The sequence below is a fragment of the Parus major genome, chromosome 1 (assembly GCF_001522545.3).
Source record: "Parus major isolate Abel chromosome 1, Parus_major1.1, whole genome shotgun sequence".
Taxonomy (NCBI): domain Eukaryota; kingdom Metazoa; phylum Chordata; class Aves; order Passeriformes; family Paridae; genus Parus; species Parus major.
The window spans coordinates 65538332-65555803 of record NC_031768.1 but is presented as its reverse complement, the minus strand read 5'-3'; the positions used below and the strand labels follow the sequence as shown (position 1 = coordinate 65555803).

The window sequence follows — 17472 nt, the reverse complement described above, 5'->3', positions numbered from 1 at the left end:
GATACGTTTTATCTGTCTTCTAGCAGGTTCTGTTACAGCTCTGTCCTAGAGGTGATACTACCTTTCCTGAGAAGTAGTCTAGAAAAACAGGCATGTTGAAAGTTGAAAATGCACTCTCCTCTCAGATGGGATAAAACTGAGAAGTGTGAAATGCAGTATGAATTTTTTTAGATTTACTTAGGCATATCTTTATTAAACTACTTCACAAAAGGAGAGTTTTGTGATGTCATGTTTTTTTCTGCATAACTGAATTTCTAAGTGCTCCTGCACTTTATTCTGATACCATAGTGAAAATCGGTAGCAAGGATAAGATCATAAATAGATGCTTAAAAAAATAAAAAGCAAAACAATCAAACAAAAAACATTAAAAAATGAAAAGGCAAAAACCCCTCCAACAACTGTTTACATGGAAGTTAGCCTCATGCTTTAGAACTAGAGCAGAGCAGAGAGGGGGAAATAAATGCTTTTATTTGGGAGCAAGCATCAGTATATGATTATCTTAGTTAATATGTTGCTCTGCTTGCTTTCTCAATCAGCAGCTAACTGCTGCTGAGACACTGTTGTATAAAGACAACATAGTAATGCATCAAGCAGGACCATGAGTGGGAAAATTTGATCAATGTCCCTTTCTCTTTTAGAAGGAAAACTGTGTACTGCTTTGACTAAGTTCTTATAGCTAAGAACAGTGCTTCCAACTAAATATGCATGCAGGAGATTAAAAGGCTGTTTAGAGCCTGAAATATGTATTTGAATTTAAATGTTGATTAAAACTGAAAAGTGGACAGGATAAATTCTTACTCAGTCTGGAAATTCTCAGTCAGATATGAAGTTCTTCTCTGCCACAACACTGACATTTCGTTCAAACACACTGATGCAATACTATTCCTATAGCTACATCCCTCTGCAGAAACCTAGTATTTCAATGTGTCCTTAAGAATTAATGTGCAATTTATCCTTTTACTCAAGATTGCAGCTTGATGGCATCCCTTGATCTCTCAGGACATGGCACAGTAGTTCTAGTCCTTTGCTTTTACCATTTGAAAAACCGCGAGATATTGTCAGTATTGCAAAAGCAGAAATAATAGAAAGCGAAAAAAAAACCCAAAAAAACTCTTGAAATATTGACAGGATGCCCTTGTGCCCTATCAATGCTAACAGAGCAAGGAAACTTCTTCCAAGTGTGGTGAGGTGATGTGATAATGGTGCCATATGGTACCAAAACCTGTGAGCTTCTCAAAAAGAACCCACGCTCCACTATATCAGTTTTACTATTAGATTAACTGCAGCCTTTGCTACACAACTCTCACTCATCTTTGGTGCTGATGTTGAGAGTTAATGATCACATACAGTATCATACATGTCTTCTGTAAATCTTGCATTGATAAAAACCCCCTGAATCCCACGATAACCTCTCTTTAGCTGCTGATTTTGTATGATTTCACATACAATGATATCACTGTTTTTCCCAGTTTTCAGTATATAGAAGGTGGCTCTGAAACTTGAGTACAGCAACTAAAATCAGGAAAAGCAGTAGGCAAAGAAGGTGGGGTTTTTGCCTAAAGAGGTTTGAACAATCTCTGATGGCTCTGAAGAGCGGGTCCAAATAAAGCCACACTGTCTGTTCTTGTCTAATTCTAAAGAGTTATGTACATTTAGTAGACATGATCTAGAAATCTTTGAGATCTGTCTGGTTATGGTATAGCACAGCATCATTTATATCTAGTTACTGCTCACAGTGAAATGACACATAGGAATTTCTATATTCAGATATGCCTCCAGTTTAACTTTAAAGCTTAAATCAATTCAAACCTGATTTACAATGCTTTGGATTGTCTCAGTAAGAGATAGGAATTAAATGAAATCTTTATAAACTAGGTTTCAATTGATTTAAGATTGTCCACATTTAACTGAAACAATTTAGCCTTGTTTATTCCATGAAACTAAGGCACATTTTAAACAGATGAGGACTTGGGTTTTAGAAAATTTTTAACTAAGAGGATATAAATAATACAATATTTTGATTTGTGAACTTAAAACTGAAAAAAAATGAAAGTTTGAAACAGATTGAGATTGTTCATACTAAGTTATCTGTACATACCTTTTGTTCCAGAGACTCTTTATAGTTTTTCATCAACCATGTGGCACAAATCAATGTAAAGTTCACTTTGATAAATTGCATATGGGATGGAGAATTTATAAATAATTATAGCCTGAATATTTTTATTATATAATCTTAGTATTCCATATGGTGCAATTGCAGTTGGTCGGATTTCATTATATTAAATAACATTTTAATAAAATATAAAAATCTGATTCCATGTTATTATGGTCTTAGGATTATGACTTAAAAGTTTGTATCACAATTTTTAACAAAAGCAGTATTGAAACTGTCTTACAGTATGAGTTAGCAAAAGACCTTGTTCTCGTTTTAGCATTTATGTATTAAAATATTTTACATGTTTCTGTTTCAGTTTTAGCTCCTTTTCTTCCAAGACTGTTCACTTCAAGAGGCAAGTCATATCTCTGTTAGAACTAATGATTGAGATAGCCCAGTCAATTTTAACAGTTTCCTAATATATTGTGAATTTCTGGATAATACAATCAAATCCACTGTAGTGACTTGATATTACTAACTCTTGTCCTTATCCATTTTTATTTCCTAATGCTACAGTAGGGCTCTTAAATACTTACCCTTTCTCTTAAGATCCTGAAAATATAAATTTGCTAACAGTTTGCCTCCTGCTTAGAAGGTGATTGTTTCAAAATGAAAAATATGTGGGTGAGTTCTAATATTATAAGCTTGCATTTTTACAGGGAGATATTGTCGAGTAGATATGCAGTTTTCTTTCAGCAAAGTTTGTTGTTCGGGTTGGTTTTTGGTATTTTTTTAGAGCACTGATCTTGCATTAAAATAGGTCATTAAAAAAATAAAATAAATGTTGATCTACCCAGGTTTTATGAATTCTATATTTTAGGAAGACGTCCTTTTCTCTTTGTTGTGAAGATGCATTTCACTTGCTGAGACTTGTTTGTGTGTGTTTGAAAGCAGAATTTAGCCTTAATGACATTTTTGAAAGATACATGTTCTTAACTGGGGCACACTTCATCTATTTTGTCATAGAGCTGGTGACAGCTGCAAATATACCCCAGCTAAGCAAGGGATCCTTGATGGAATCTTTTGCTACTCTCTAAAAGAGTATTTTCTAGAAAGAAAGAAAGGAAATAAAAATAGGAGGATATGATGCTTTGAGCTATTTTAGGAAGACAAAGGGCTTTGGCAGGCATCTGGTTACTTGCGTGGGCTCAATCAACTCAGAACCTGACTTCCTCATCAGCCATAGTGAATTACAGCCTCACAACACTCTTGCAAGAATAAATACATGTTATTTACTCTGTTATATGAGGAGATTGAGCAACTCATCCAAATAAACACAAGGAAAGCCACTAACTGCCTTTAATGAATTTTAGTCTTGTATGATAACCTTCACTACAGAATCTTCCCTTCTTCTTGGACATCTGCCTCGAGGTTGGAGGAGCCTTCCCCCCCAGTGCAAATGGGCCAGGAATTTTGAGACAGATGCAGCATCCCAGCACTGCCATAACTTTTATCAACTTTGAACTTCAGAGTAGAAATATTTTAGAAAGCAGCAGTATTACTGATAAACAAGAGCTGATCTTCCATCTGAGCCAGCATGAGTAGTGGAGTCCACACTGGCCTGAGGACTAAATGTGAAAAGCCTTCTCTCCAGACTTCTTGGGATTGTGCTGAGTGTATTGACTTACTGCCCTGTGCTAAGGAACACACTAGGTCAGGGGGATTTGACAGCTTGTATTATTATTAATGAGATATAAGACCTTTAACTTCCAGGTCATCTGTTTGATGTCCAGACAAAACTGGAGGCAACCAAACATTTTCAACATCTGTTTTGTGGCCTATGCAATATAAGCCTTTTGTCTCATTTCAGACAAACAAAAATCATAATAATTTTGACTGATTTCCAAATGAAAAAATATTTGATGCTGTCACTAGAGGAGATTGGAATAGTGCCAAAAGTTGTACTACACAGAGTTACAATTAAAGTTGTATATCAGTACAAAAAAAAAACTTTAAAAAAGATAAATAATTTAGCCCATGGGGAAATTTTCTATTCTAGATTTTAACAAACAGCTCATTTACATTTCTGAAATTATTTTGAAGTCCTGCAGAGGACCAGATGCAGCATTTAAAACACTAATACATCAAGGAACTGCATCTAAAGCCACAAAAAAATTTGCAAAATAAGTATTTTTTATGGAAAACTTATATATTTTTGACTCATCTTAAGACATGTAATATGCATTTCATATTTGTACACATACATTTTGAGTTATGGTAGCATTTCTTTTGGCCAAAGTCTGACAGGGAATTTTCTTTATGAGAGTTGACCAGTGTAGACAATCTCCAGCAAGCAAAACTGTTTGAAACTTTTTCTTACCTATTCCTAAGGAGTAAAGGAGGATCATATTTTTTGAGTTTACTTCTGTTGCCATTCTCAAAATGTTGTTAATATATGTAGTATTATTTCTATTGCTTTTGTTAACAGACAAAACAGACAAACAGTAGATTTTCTTGATTAAAAAATAAATAAAAGAGCACAAACTTGAGCCTCTATTGAGAAGACAGATTTTTAAATTATTAGATTTTTCAGGCATATAAAAATCATTTGTTTGAGGCCAACCAGAGACATTTTTGTTGCATTATCTGCTGTTAGAGTAATGGATTGAAAGAAAGAACCAAATAGCATTGCTATTGTCTCCAGCAGTGACCACAGCCTGCTCAGGAGGTTTAGGGGTAGAGGAAAGGAATCATCTTCATCCTTCTCCCTCCAGGAGAACAAGGCCCAACAGTGGTTCCAAGGGTGATCTCATCTTCCCTCTCCAACCCTTCTCTTTCTGCCCTGGTGTGTCCTCTCCCGTGGGGCTGGGAGAGCCCTGTTGTCCATCACATTCTCTCCTTCTCCTGCAGCAGTTGCCATCCACACACCAGTGGCTCTGATGGTCTGGAGTGGCCCAGAGGGCAGAAAGCAGCAACCATGAGAGAAACCCACCTAGAACTGTAGCAAGTACACAGTGGTGCTTCCCAATAACTCTCTCTCAGCCTCTAACAGTTTGTACCTCTGATACTTCCAGAGCCAGAGGTGGTTGTTATTAGCTTCCTTGCTTGCTTCCATCCTTCTTTCTTTCCTTCCCAGTTTATCTCTCTCTTCTCTCTTACACTTTCTGTTACTTTCTTTTTCTCTCTGTTTGGAGGTGGCTAAAGTACCTTAAGCTTTGACATACTTTATGCTTTTTTTCTTTAAGAAAGTATGTATGTGTACATGCATACAAATAAGTCAGTTAAGTAACAAATATAAAAGTTTCAATAGAAAATACAAAGAAGTCTTAATATCTCTCTTAGTTTTTCAAGCTTCAGAATAGAAACTTCACTGAATTCAGAATGTACTACTAAGTAGGTTTTTTTCCTTTCAAACTTCATTATTATTGCAAATTAGCATTCAAGATAGGAATTTCATTGGGGCAGTTGCTTGTCTGGGAAAGCGACAGGAATGTGGAAGAAGAGTGATTCCATTTCCCATTTTGTGATAGATACGTAACCACATAAGCCCTTTACTTCCAAACATGGAAATTTAATGCCAGATTTCTGTAGTTTCTGTTTTCATGTGTTCCGATTTTGATCCTCAAGTCTAAGTATAAAAAAGAAAAACATATTTGTATGAGTTTAATTTGGAGTATAGATTCAGGCATAAACTGAAAACAATTATACTTTTGATACGTAGTTGGCTTTCACACTGAAAAAGGCACACAGTTTCTATAACATACTATTTTTAGACAGCTCAGTGTTTATTCTAATAATTTTTTCCACATTACTATCCAAAATAGCTTAATATTTTATAAGGTGGTTGTCACTCACATATGATAGTGCTCCTAAGCACAACTTCGAGAAGCTCTTCTCTTTGTACCTTGGTACACCCACTCTAAGTCTGAGCATCTTCAGTTTTTAAAATGGCAACCAGATTTCCTGCTTTCCAAGCTTTAAAATTAAATCTGTTCAAGCTCTATTGGATTGTATTTGAGTGGTTCTGAGAGTGCTTCATGTGTTGTTACTGCCCACTGATACCAGTCTATTTAATTTTTTTCCATAACCTGCAAAACTCTTTTTATTTGAAATTTCTAAGGCTGCAAAACTAGACTACAGTGGAGGCTATGACTTCACAGGTCTGTAACTTCTCCCTTTTCCTGAGGTACCACAGCCTTTATGGAACTGGTTAATTCATCAAAGGTCAAGTTGATGAGCTACCTGATATATAGGAGACTGCAGAACAACAGACCTAGACATAAGGAAACCACAATTTTGCACCTTATTTCATCCTCACTATGCAGTTGGTTGCCATGCAAAAATCCATTTATTCTTCATAGGAATGTATTGAGACTGATCCACCATGGATTAGTTGGTGGGTCATATGTTTAAGCTAAGCACTTTCATTGACCTTTGGACTGTACCTTTTTTTGCCTTTCTTTTCTTCCTCTGGTGTTACAGAAGCAAATTGAAAGATCAGTCAAGAAGACATTTTGGTTAGTGTTGGTTTAATTAACCACAAATTGTACTAGAGGCAGCCTCATCCCATGCTTTTAGCTTGGCTTTCTGAAGAAACAAGATTTATGTAAGCACCCTCTGTCAGTCTCTATCTTTGTGACTTCTCAACCTGGAAGCCATTTTGAACAAACTTTTAAATGGAAGTAAAGACTTGAGAAGCAATAAAATTCCAGAAATTGAATCAGGTTGTTAAGGAAAAAAGCCTGAACAACAGAGCCTGCCACATCACTTCTCCTTTCAGTAGGTACCAGAAGATCTTTGTGGAAGAGTCTTCTGAATTACCCTAACTGTGGGACTACAATACATGCAGTCAACTTGTAGACACTGTTGCACTAGAGTTGGTTCTGGTGTTGTTTAGAGATACTCATATTTTCAGAAAATTTTGAAGTTAACAACTGTTGCACCTCAGGTGATTTTTCCAAACATACCTGTCAAGTTATATGCTGATCCAACAACTTTCGTCTTTATTCCCACACAGATATAGGAGTTACAATCCATATAAGTGAACTTTAAAATATCGTGAGCTATCTGAACATAACATTTCTGTTCACTATGGTCTCAAGAAATACAAGACTTACAGTTTATCTGAAGAGCTTTTCCATAATGGAGACAGGAAGGAATGAAAGCTGAAGGGCTTATTTCCTTAAATTTCTAATCAATTGAGCCCTATGGGCATGACAAGGTACACAAACTGGACTGTGTAAGATACCTGTCAAGTCTGGTTTTCTCAGACTGGCATCTGGGATTTGATCCCTTGTGTTCCTGACTCATTAGCTCAAGTTCCTGTTTCAGTGGTATACCATTATAGCAGGCTTCTCTCTGTGCTTGCTCCTTTCTTTAAATGAAAACCAAATACATTCTTCTTTTGGACATTAAATATGCTTTTCTAAGGTGTATTTTTTCTGTTACTTTTTTATTAAATAGCTAGCTATAGTGACTCTCTCAGAGAGAAAAATTGTTACTTATGTGGGCATGTTCAGCATCACTTAATTTTTATCTGGGTTGAAAAGTGTCTTTAAGTTTTACTTGAGAATGAGGAGGGAGCTAGTGCAGATCTTACTGCATCAGTGAATACTCACATCTGGGTGTACTGCTTAACAATCAAGTTCTTAAGTTTCTAAACCATCTTAATTTACTCAGTTCTTCCAAGGTATAGCTTCAGGCACACTGTGTGAATCTAATTTTGAAGTGGCAAATGTGTGCATTGCAGTAGTGAGGTCCCTATCCCAAATATTTACATGTCTGGCCAGGTGTAAATCATTAAGGGGAGTCTTGACTATTATTAATACCTGATCATCTGGCAGGTTGGCGCTTGGACACGTTCTGGAAAAATTCTAAAGCCATGTAAGCCATTTGGAACGTCAGTGCAGTTCAAAAGTTTTCATGCATGCCACAGAGTAAATCTGACTTTACCTGCAAAAGGGGGAAAATGTTGCTTCTCTGAGTTACTTTAGGCTGTTAGACACACAGGTAATCGTTCCATGGGACCTTCAGTGGTTCAGTAACTCTGACTTTGGTTTCATGTTGAGTTTGTCTTTGCATATTCTCTAACTGTTCAATTAAGTTGTTGCTTTCTATGACACTAGGAACAATATAAAGAAATAGCAATTCCTAAGAATGTTGGGAGGCATGTTTTCCCTCAGGAAGAAGTACTGTTTTATATTTTTCTTTTAATGAGACCAGGAAGGTATAGAATTAAAATAATAATTTACCTGTGAAAGTGCATATGTCACTTAATTCAAATGTATAGGTGAGTATATACGTTTGAGACAAAATTATTTCTTTTCTTCTCAAGGAGCACTATTTTCACAATCTCATCAAAACTATGTATTTCTTTCTTAATATTTTATTCACAGTTATAATATGTAAGACTGTTTTTATTTACATTTTCTTTTTAATCAAACACATTTGATTGCTGTTGTGTCAACCACTTAAGAGAATTGAGTTGCTGTAATTGTTTAGTCATTGTTGAAAAAGACCATTTAAGTTGATCTTTGATGTTAGTAGTAATAGTGCTACATGCTTTATGGAGGAAAGGGGGAAAGTGGGGAAAATCTTGAATATCAGGGCCTATCCACACTGGCTATGACATTTAAACAAACAAACAAAAAAAAATCAATCCTTCTCTCACAATATGAAACATATGATTGTGCAGGAGTAAAAAGCCAACAAAATAAGTTTGGATATCTCTGAAAACAGGGGAATTGAATGTGGGATATTATTCAGTGATGGAAGAGAAAACCAAGATTATAGTCATATTTAGAATTAGATTCTGGTTTTTGCATTTAAAAAGTTATGCAAATTATCTTTAATGAAACTGTTGAAAGTGATGTGTAAAGGGAGCTTTATATGTACATTCTTATAAGGGCCTTGGCTTGAGTGAAATTACTGCCTTTAAGTATTTGCTATAGCGGAGAACAAATTGGAGGCAGCCATCCTCATGTAAGTTCAATATATTTACTGCAGAAATACTTTTACAGGGCAGTTTGAATCAGATTTATGATGACAATGGGAACAAAGACTAAATTCTGTAAATTGTTTAGGAATCTTACCTTGTTTACTTGTTATTTACTTGGCACTGCATGTGTTATATTAGATGTTAATTGGTTGAAATATTTTTCAGACTAAAGAGCTTTCCCCAAAGGATTCTAGTACCTATACTTCTTTCTTTCTACTTCCATGCTCTGTGACTTTCATTTCAAGAAACTGAAGTTTTTGTGTGCTTGTGCATGTGTTACATCTAAATTGTTTTTTTAAGTAGAAGGATTTTTATACATTTCAAATACAACTCCATGCCAGATACACCTGGCTTTACAGTTGAAGTGCTGAGAAAATTTCAGTTGTCTCATTTCAGGCACCTTGTGAGTGATTTTTAGTTATTATTCTTATTATCTAAAATTCTTGTTTAAATGTCATATCAAATTACAAAATGTAATTTATATGAACTATTTTACATAGTAAAAGTATTGGTTTAAGTTAATCTATGTTGAATATATGTATATGAAAAAATATCTATATGTTTTTTTCTTTTAAAACAGCATCAGTTAAAAATTAAATATGCCAACATCCACCTTTTTTTTTTTCATAGTGATTACCAATAGATTGTAAAATTAAATTGTTTGAGCTGATTGGATATGTTTTCCAACTACTTATCCCAGCTAATACTTTTTCTCTTTATGGGTTATCACAAAAATTTTATTTTAAAAGTTAGACTTTTAGGTCTGCTGCAGGTAAATTTATTTGTTTCATAATTCAGCATATAAAAGCATATACCTTATCCTCCTTAGGAGTAATTGTGCCCAATCTTCTTAGCAGATATACCTCCAGTGTCATTTTCAGGGTCATTAATGTAACACATATTTAGCTCTTACAGCTAAAAATGACAGTTTATGAAAATGAAAATGTTTGAATACTAAGTTCAAAATATCACTCTTTAGCAGTTTTCCTTAAGAGGTGTAATTTTACTGATATTGCATTAGTGGATAGCAAACTTTTAAACCTAATAGAACTTTTTATTTGGCTTGATTTGCTGTACTTGAATTTGAAAAATACAAGAGCTAAGTTACAAGAACAGGGAATGAAGTCTCTGTTTAACAAAAATTACACAGAGGAGAAGGGAAGTTAGACTCTGCTTTTGTTCACTTTTATTCACTGGGACCTTCTAATTTCATAATCATTTACTTTTGGAAAGAAAATATTATTTTAAAAGGTAGATGTGTGGTAGAGTTTATTTTAGAAATGTAAATCACATGTGCTGACCACAGGGACCAGGCAAAAGGGAAAATACACTATTTGAAGAGTGAGTCTGAAATTATTTCTGGGCTCGTTTTGAGGCCAGAATATCTCTGGTAGGTGGCTGCCTTTCTTCTTTCGGGCGCCCCGATCGCTTCGGAGAGGAGTGGGAGAGGCAACGAAACGATCCTTAAAGAGTGATGCTTTTGCTTAGAGTCCCAAGAGCTGACAAGCACCCTGGACACGGGTCCCCTGCACAAACATGAGCTTGTTGGGCGAAGCGAGGCAGCCACAGGTTGGCTTTTCCCCCGGAGCGGGAAGGGAAGGGAAGCGCCCTCGGTGCCGCCTGCGGTGCCGGCGCTGCGCGGGGAGCGCCCGGCAGCATCCCCGGGTGCCGCTGCTCCGGGTGCCTCTCCCCCGGGCAGCACAGCCCCGAGCCCGGCCTTCTCCCGGGCCGCAGCAGCGCTGGAAATGAATATTTACATCCCCTGGAAAAGCGCAGCTCGCCACCGCCGAAGGGCCGGGCGGAGGCTGGAGCCGAAGCTCGTTATCCTTCCCGAATGCGAATGAGCCCGTCCCGTCCCGCGGCTCTTGGCTCAGGTGTGCTCAGCTTTTTTTTCATTAGATTCTCAATTGGGTTTGAGAAGGAGACCCAGAGCTTCTCGATAGCTCGGTGCCATATGGAAAATCTGCGCTATTTTGATTATGCTCTATGTAAACATTTTAATATCGGATACTTAAAATCCAGAGACTGTCCCAAAGGGGATTAAAACATAATCCTCTCTCTCTATAGCTGTAGTGGATTAATTTCGTATTCTCTCAGTGGCTGGCTTGCTCCCTGAAGGCTACAACAAAAAGATTCAGTGCTCCTTAAACATGCTATGGAATTGCAAGTTGTAATTGGAGATTTCCAAAGGACAAGTGTAAAAATGAAACACTGCTAATACCGATTTTTTTTTTCTTTTTGTGCTTTAAGTAGAGAAAAATTCTTTAAAGATTTTTTTTAACTTAGTTTGAACACGCCCTTTCCTGAAATCCCATAATGTGACTGCTATTTGCTTTCTGGGTTTTTTATTTGGGTTTTTTTCTTTTCTTTGTTCGTTTGGGGCTTTTTTGGTTTTAGGTTTTTTGTTGGTTTTGTTGGTTTTTTGCTGTTTGTTTTTTTTCCCGGAAACAACACAAGAAAACCTTTTCTCATCTGGAAAGTACGACAGTGCTTTTTCCTTGTCGCATTGCGATACCTCTGACATGTTTACCTTGCAACAAATCTAGGGTGTCATTTGAGTAGAATGCAGGGCAGATGCCAAGGTACCAGTCTGGGAGGGAGCTCGGAGCCTTTTCTCGGGAGGAGTAGAAAGCCAGAAACCCCCAATTTCCCCTGCTTTCAATAAGGGGCTAAGAAGTGACTGTTGCCTTTCCCTCCACGCTTCACCCCTGCTTTTGCAGCTCTGCCCCCGCTCCAGTCCGTGAGGACACATCACCCGCTAACCGAGGTGCACCATTGTCTTCGCCTGAATGGCAGATTATAGGGTTTGGCCTTTTGGCCATTAAATAGCGGTGGCTTTATTTTTATTTTAGCCACACAACACCAGGGAAAAGAGGTAATTGGATTAAACTGATGTTCTTCCTTCTGGGATTCAGCAAAGCCCACAAACGCCTCCTTAAAGTGATAGAATATCAGGTCGTTTCCAGGACGCGTCTTTCGAAGGCACTTTTCTCCCCGCACAAAGGCCCCGGAGCCCATCACCCTGCGCCGGGCCAAGTGTGCCCGAGGAGGGCCACAGGAGGGGTAGGGCGCTCTGCTTGAGAGGGCAAGTGCTTCTGCAGGGCAGGGAACCGCCGGCTGCCCAGACCCCCCTTCTGTAAACACAAAGAAAGAGGGCCTGGGGAATAGAAACCCAAATCCACTTGTAATCGTACAAGAGAATCGGGCGTAATTACTTGAGCAACCTAGATGAAGATTGATGAGGCTTTAAAGCGGCGTTTCGGATCGATCACCCTGCCCTTTGGAGCCTGCAGCCGGGCTTCCCCGGCTCGGATCGGCTCCTTTCCCACCGCCCAGGGAGGGAGAGAAGATGGAGGCGAGACTGGGAGAGCAGCAAGGCAAGCCCAGCGCATGTGATTCCGATCAGCTGACTGGGGTCAAGAGGCTACCTCGGTTTATTAGGAGATGGAAAACAATAAAATGAAAGAAAATAGAGTTTGTATCAATATTATTCCGTCCGCCACACTGGGCTGCTGAAAGCTGTCAATGAAACTGTGCATTTTAGCTTCCCCCTGTACGCACAGCGATCCCTGCCTTCCTCTTTATTTATTTTGCAACGTAAATGACAAAATATTGTGCAATAAGGGCTCAAATTGGGTGTTACAGCAAAGTAAAGCATTAACAACATGACAGTTAGGTGAACCTAGACAGGAGTAATTTGGGCTAAGTGAGTAAAAATTTGAAGTGCTGCTTACAAGAGCTGGTAGGGAAGTGTGCGGGCAGTGCTGCGGGAGGAGGAGAGGGCTCATCCGAGGCTTCGGCCCCGGTGCGAGCCGCAGCCCAGGGCTCGGCTCGGCCGCGCCAGCGCCCGCACGGCGCTGCTGGCGGGGCGAGCAGCCGGGGAAGGCAGCGGAAGGCTCACGTCTCTCTGCCCTCTGAACGAGAATCACCTTAGTGCAAGGGAGATATTTTAGCTGCGTAAAACCAAATCCTGTTTAGTACCTCCTGAGATGGTCCTAAAAGGCGGATCAGTCAGGTGTTGTACCCAGCTTCTCAATACTTCTCAATACTTCTCAATACTGGAGCTTTATTATTTATGTGTCAGACGCGTGTTTGTACATGCATGTTTGTCTGTCTATGTACGTGTATATAAATTATCCCACAGGCTTTCGTGGTTAAATCTAGAAGAGTATTTTATATATATTTTCTTCTAAGCAAGTAAGCTGCCTAAACACGGCCGCTGTCAGCTTTAACAGAAGATTGCATTGATATTGAAGATAAGATAGTGAAAAAGCGATCCTCTTGTCTTTTGGATTAAAGAAGGGCTGTTTTTGGTTTTGTTTTCCTGAATTAAAATCTAACAATTTGGGTGGAGAAGGCTGCCTTTTACAATAGGTCTTCCCCGTCCCATCTTTTCAATGCCCGTGAAAGCTTCTCGTCAGGGAATATATTTGAGCGAAGTAATACAGTAATTTCAAAAGGATAAGCGGCAGCGAGTTGAAACAAAAAATATCTTGCCGTAAATGTATTTAACTGTAACGATGCCTTTGTGTGTGGGGTGTATTGAAATAGGTGGAGAAAAAAAAAAAAAAAGAAACCTAACAACTATCAAACACCCCCGACATTTAGCGTTACTTGTCCGAGTTGAGGTTAAATCCAGAGTATAAAATAATGCCCCCAGGCCTCGCAGGGTCATTGTGGCGGGCAGGGGCTGCGGGCTGCCCTGCCCTGCGCCCCCGGCCCGGCCCGGCCGCCGCGGGGACCCTGCGCTGCCAGATCGAAGCGGCGTGGAACGAGCTGCCGCTATCGCACATAAACAGTGATAGTGTTAACGAGGAGCAAAAGGGCATGAAAAGAGAGGGGACCTTCTTCTGAGAGGCAGCTATTTTTCACCCTAACCCCTCTGAATTTCGCTGCTGTGATTTATCTCGCAACCCCGGAGCTCACAAACTCGCTTGTGCCCCGGCCGCGGAGTTCAAAGCGCTGGCCGCGGGCAGGAGGGGAATGAACACGGCGTTTACAAACCGGGTTTACGAGGGGGCTCGCCGGGCTCTGGCTCGGCGGAGGGAAGGGCCACCGGGGATGGGCCGGCCGGGCGCCTCCAACCTGACGCCGCTGCCCTTGCCTTGCAGGCCCCGTGGTCCTCAGCACGCCGGCACAGCTCATCGCCCCCGTGGTGGTGGCCAAGGGGACGCTCTCCATCACCACCACAGAGATCTACTTCGAGGTGGATGAGGATGACTCGGCCTTCAAGAAGATCGACCCCAAGGTGAGTGCGGCGGGCGCGGTCCCCGGGTCCCGGTCCCCGGTCCCGACACACGTGAGCCGGGGCCGCACCCTCATTCCAAACTCCGCTCCTGTCTGCCGCCTTTCGCTGCATTTAAAAAAAAAAAAAAAAAAAAAAAAAAAAAAAAAAAAAAAAAGCGCAATGTATTAATGATGTTAAATCCTCTATTACGGCAGCGTGCGCGTTTTCCAGCAGCCTTTCGCGCGGTGCCTTTGTATGAACGTGGTCAGATTTAGTAGTTAAGCCAATTGCGCTGAAATCCCCGGAGGGAGCAGCCGTCCTAGCCCGCAGCCTTCCCGAGACACAGCGGAGGGTTTTACGCCTTCCGAGGTTATCGGAGAATCCCGTTATTTCAAAAATGTTAGTTTCCACGTGAGAAAATACGGCGCATTTTGTAAACACTTTTTAACTGCTGAAATTAAACTTAATGTTTGTTTTCTGGGGGGAAAAACAAAATGGGGGAGGGGGTGTGGAATAGACATGTACCGAAGACTTGGTTCCTGGGAAAGCTCTGAGTTTTTTTTTTTTTCTGAAGTCATTTACTACTACCAATTCCCCAGCGCCGCCCCCCTTCCCCCTCCCTTCGGTGAAAACCTCCAGCCCAGCCGCAGCAGAGCAGGGGTGCGTGACTTGAGCGGAAACCTTTGCGTGGCTTTCTCCCCGCGGGGACGGCGCGGGGGATGCCACGCGGGGGAGGAGGGGGCAGACGCAAGGGATGTGTCTAACAGGGCGCTCCTCTCCTCTGCATCTCTTTTTATTCTTATCTCCCTTGCTTTATTTCTTTGCTATTGCTCTGGAAAATGTTGGAAGAGAGGAAATAGAGGAGGTACTTTTACAAAGACCTTGAGGTTTGGGGTTTTTTTAATGCAAAAATACTATAAATAATTTCCAAGAAAACTCCTTGTCTGAATACGTTTGCAGTGAAGTGATTTCTCTCTGGCGAAAAATTTGTCAAATTCGGAACTCTTTTCGCAGTGCTGGGGTAAAAAGTTTCTCTTCGAATCTCTGGGTATAAATAACAGTTTCTCTAAAGTGCACCCGCTGGAAATAGTTGCTAGTGGATGTCACACAGGCGATCGGCCTCTTTCAGCACTTGTTGACTATTAGGACCCTAATCAAAATCCGAGTTGTTAATTTGCGTTTTGATTTAAAAGCCATTTTAAAGAAATGCATCCTGACAGGGACCAGGCAGTGCGGTACACACAGGCGGCTTTGGATTGCGTACAGTTTTGTAAGCACGCACATTATTCCCTATGAATCTCTGAAAGCTCAGGGGCTTGATTTCTGGGAGTGCAACTGGCAGCCTTATCACATTCGGAACGGATTTGTAGGTCAGAAGTAATATTGTTGTTCACTTTATTGGTGCTGGCTCTCACCTATAAATTTTATTTTCTGCTTTATTAGTACCTGCACCAAATTGCTGGTTTTATCAGGATCACTGCTTACTCAAAACACTGCTTCACAGATACGTTGTGTTTCCTCAGCTTTGTTCAAAAGCCAGCAGAAACACAACAGCACCGTATAATAAACCCCTCAAAACAGACTTCTTTCCTGACAGCTGAAAAAGTGTAACTGTATTAATAAGTACGCTGGTGTCTGACAGTTGCTGATGGTGATCTGGAGCTAAATTCCAATATGTTTGTACAACCACTATTTCCCTATTCTACAAAACTATTCAAAATGCAAAGTCAGGAGTCTGCCCTTAAGTTTTCTGCTGTACAGGATTTAAGCAACTATCCACAGAAAGGCAAAATCCACAAAACATATCTGTCCCTGTTTTTTCAAGTGGAAAACTTGATCCAATATTGAAACGCTTACCCATATGCATTTTACTTCATTTATTAGCTTGTAATTAAATAAATCAGCAACAGAAATTAAAATCTAAATCACAAAAAGTAATTATCCAGTGTATTTCAAGTGCATTTTCAAATATATAATTCCAATATTCAAGCGTTATTATATAAGCAGAATCCAAATTTCTTTTGAATATATTTAAATAACATTTCAAGTATATTTATGGAATGTTAGAAATAGAACAAGCAATATATATGAAACGAAAAATGTAAACTTGTTAAGTTCAGACACTTCAAAAGACAATTAACAAAAGTACCGTGATAAAATCTACCTTTTTAAATGGTATCTTCTTTTTAGCAGAAAATGTTCTTGAAGTATCCAAAATGGCAATTTAACTTCTGTTCACCAAATCACAAAACACCAACATCCACAATTTCAAAGACAATGTGATATCACAATATTTGATACAAATTAAAAGGTACATTAGGGTTTGTTCAGGTGGCATATCCAAATAGCTTTTACTCACAGAAGGTTTACATAAAAATACCGGGTTTTGTTATAATCCATTGGTACCGTTTTTAGGCAGAATGGTCACAATCAAATTACGGCCAATTTTCCTTTCCAGGTAGCACACTTTCTTTATTTCTTTTGTTTTGTTTTTTTTTCCTTTTTGTTTTTTTTTTTTTCCCCACGGGGAACTGCAAAACTGTGACGAAGAGGAACGATGCTTGCTGTTCTCATTTGCTTTTCTTTGTGAAGAGCCTAAGCTATATTCCTTTTTAAAAGAGAATATTACTTGCATTGTCAAGTGGAAATATATGACTTTTCAAACAGGCATCTTAAACTTCATCGGGAAATTAGCAGATTTATCGGTCAGCCCGGTTTTATAGTTAGCCTCTAAAGTTTCTCCAAACTTTTCGGGTTGGTAAGTATTTCCCTAGCCAGTCGCCACGTTTGTTTGGCCGCGTTTTCCAGGGCCGAGTGAGGTTTGCCCTGAAAGAGGTCTAAGTTGGGCAAGAAGTAGTGCGGGCACCTCCTGCACTGGAGGCACGAGATGAGCTGCAGTAAAATCCCGTTGAGCCGGTCCCCCAGGCACGACTCGTCCCAGTCCGATTCGCGGGGATGCTTTTCGCATTCGTAGGAAACCAGAGTCTTCATGTGATAATTATTCAGGGGCTGGCCCGGCAGCTCCAGGTGACGGTCCCGTAAGGTTTTGAGGATGGAGAGGCATTTCTTCCTGCAGCCGCCCATCTGCAGTCTGTTCTCAGCTTCCGCGAACTGCAGCACCCAGGCATCGCTCTCGGCCGAGCTCTGCTTGCC

The 17472-nt window shown here is 39.8% G+C and overlaps 1 protein-coding gene across 9 annotated transcripts in view; it reads left to right on the top strand.

Moving 5' to 3' along the window:
* NBEA (neurobeachin) overlaps nucleotides 1-17472 on the top strand; it is a 457700-nt gene that overhangs the window by 295085 nt on the left and 145143 nt on the right. For all 9 annotated transcript variants that reach the window (XM_033515238.1, XM_019006696.2, XM_015628205.3 and 6 more), the window contains one exon: nucleotides 14204-14340. In XM_033515238.1, coding sequence (XP_033371129.1) covers nucleotides 14204-14340 — 137 coding nt within the window. The remainder of the gene's footprint in view (nucleotides 1-14203; nucleotides 14341-17472) is intronic.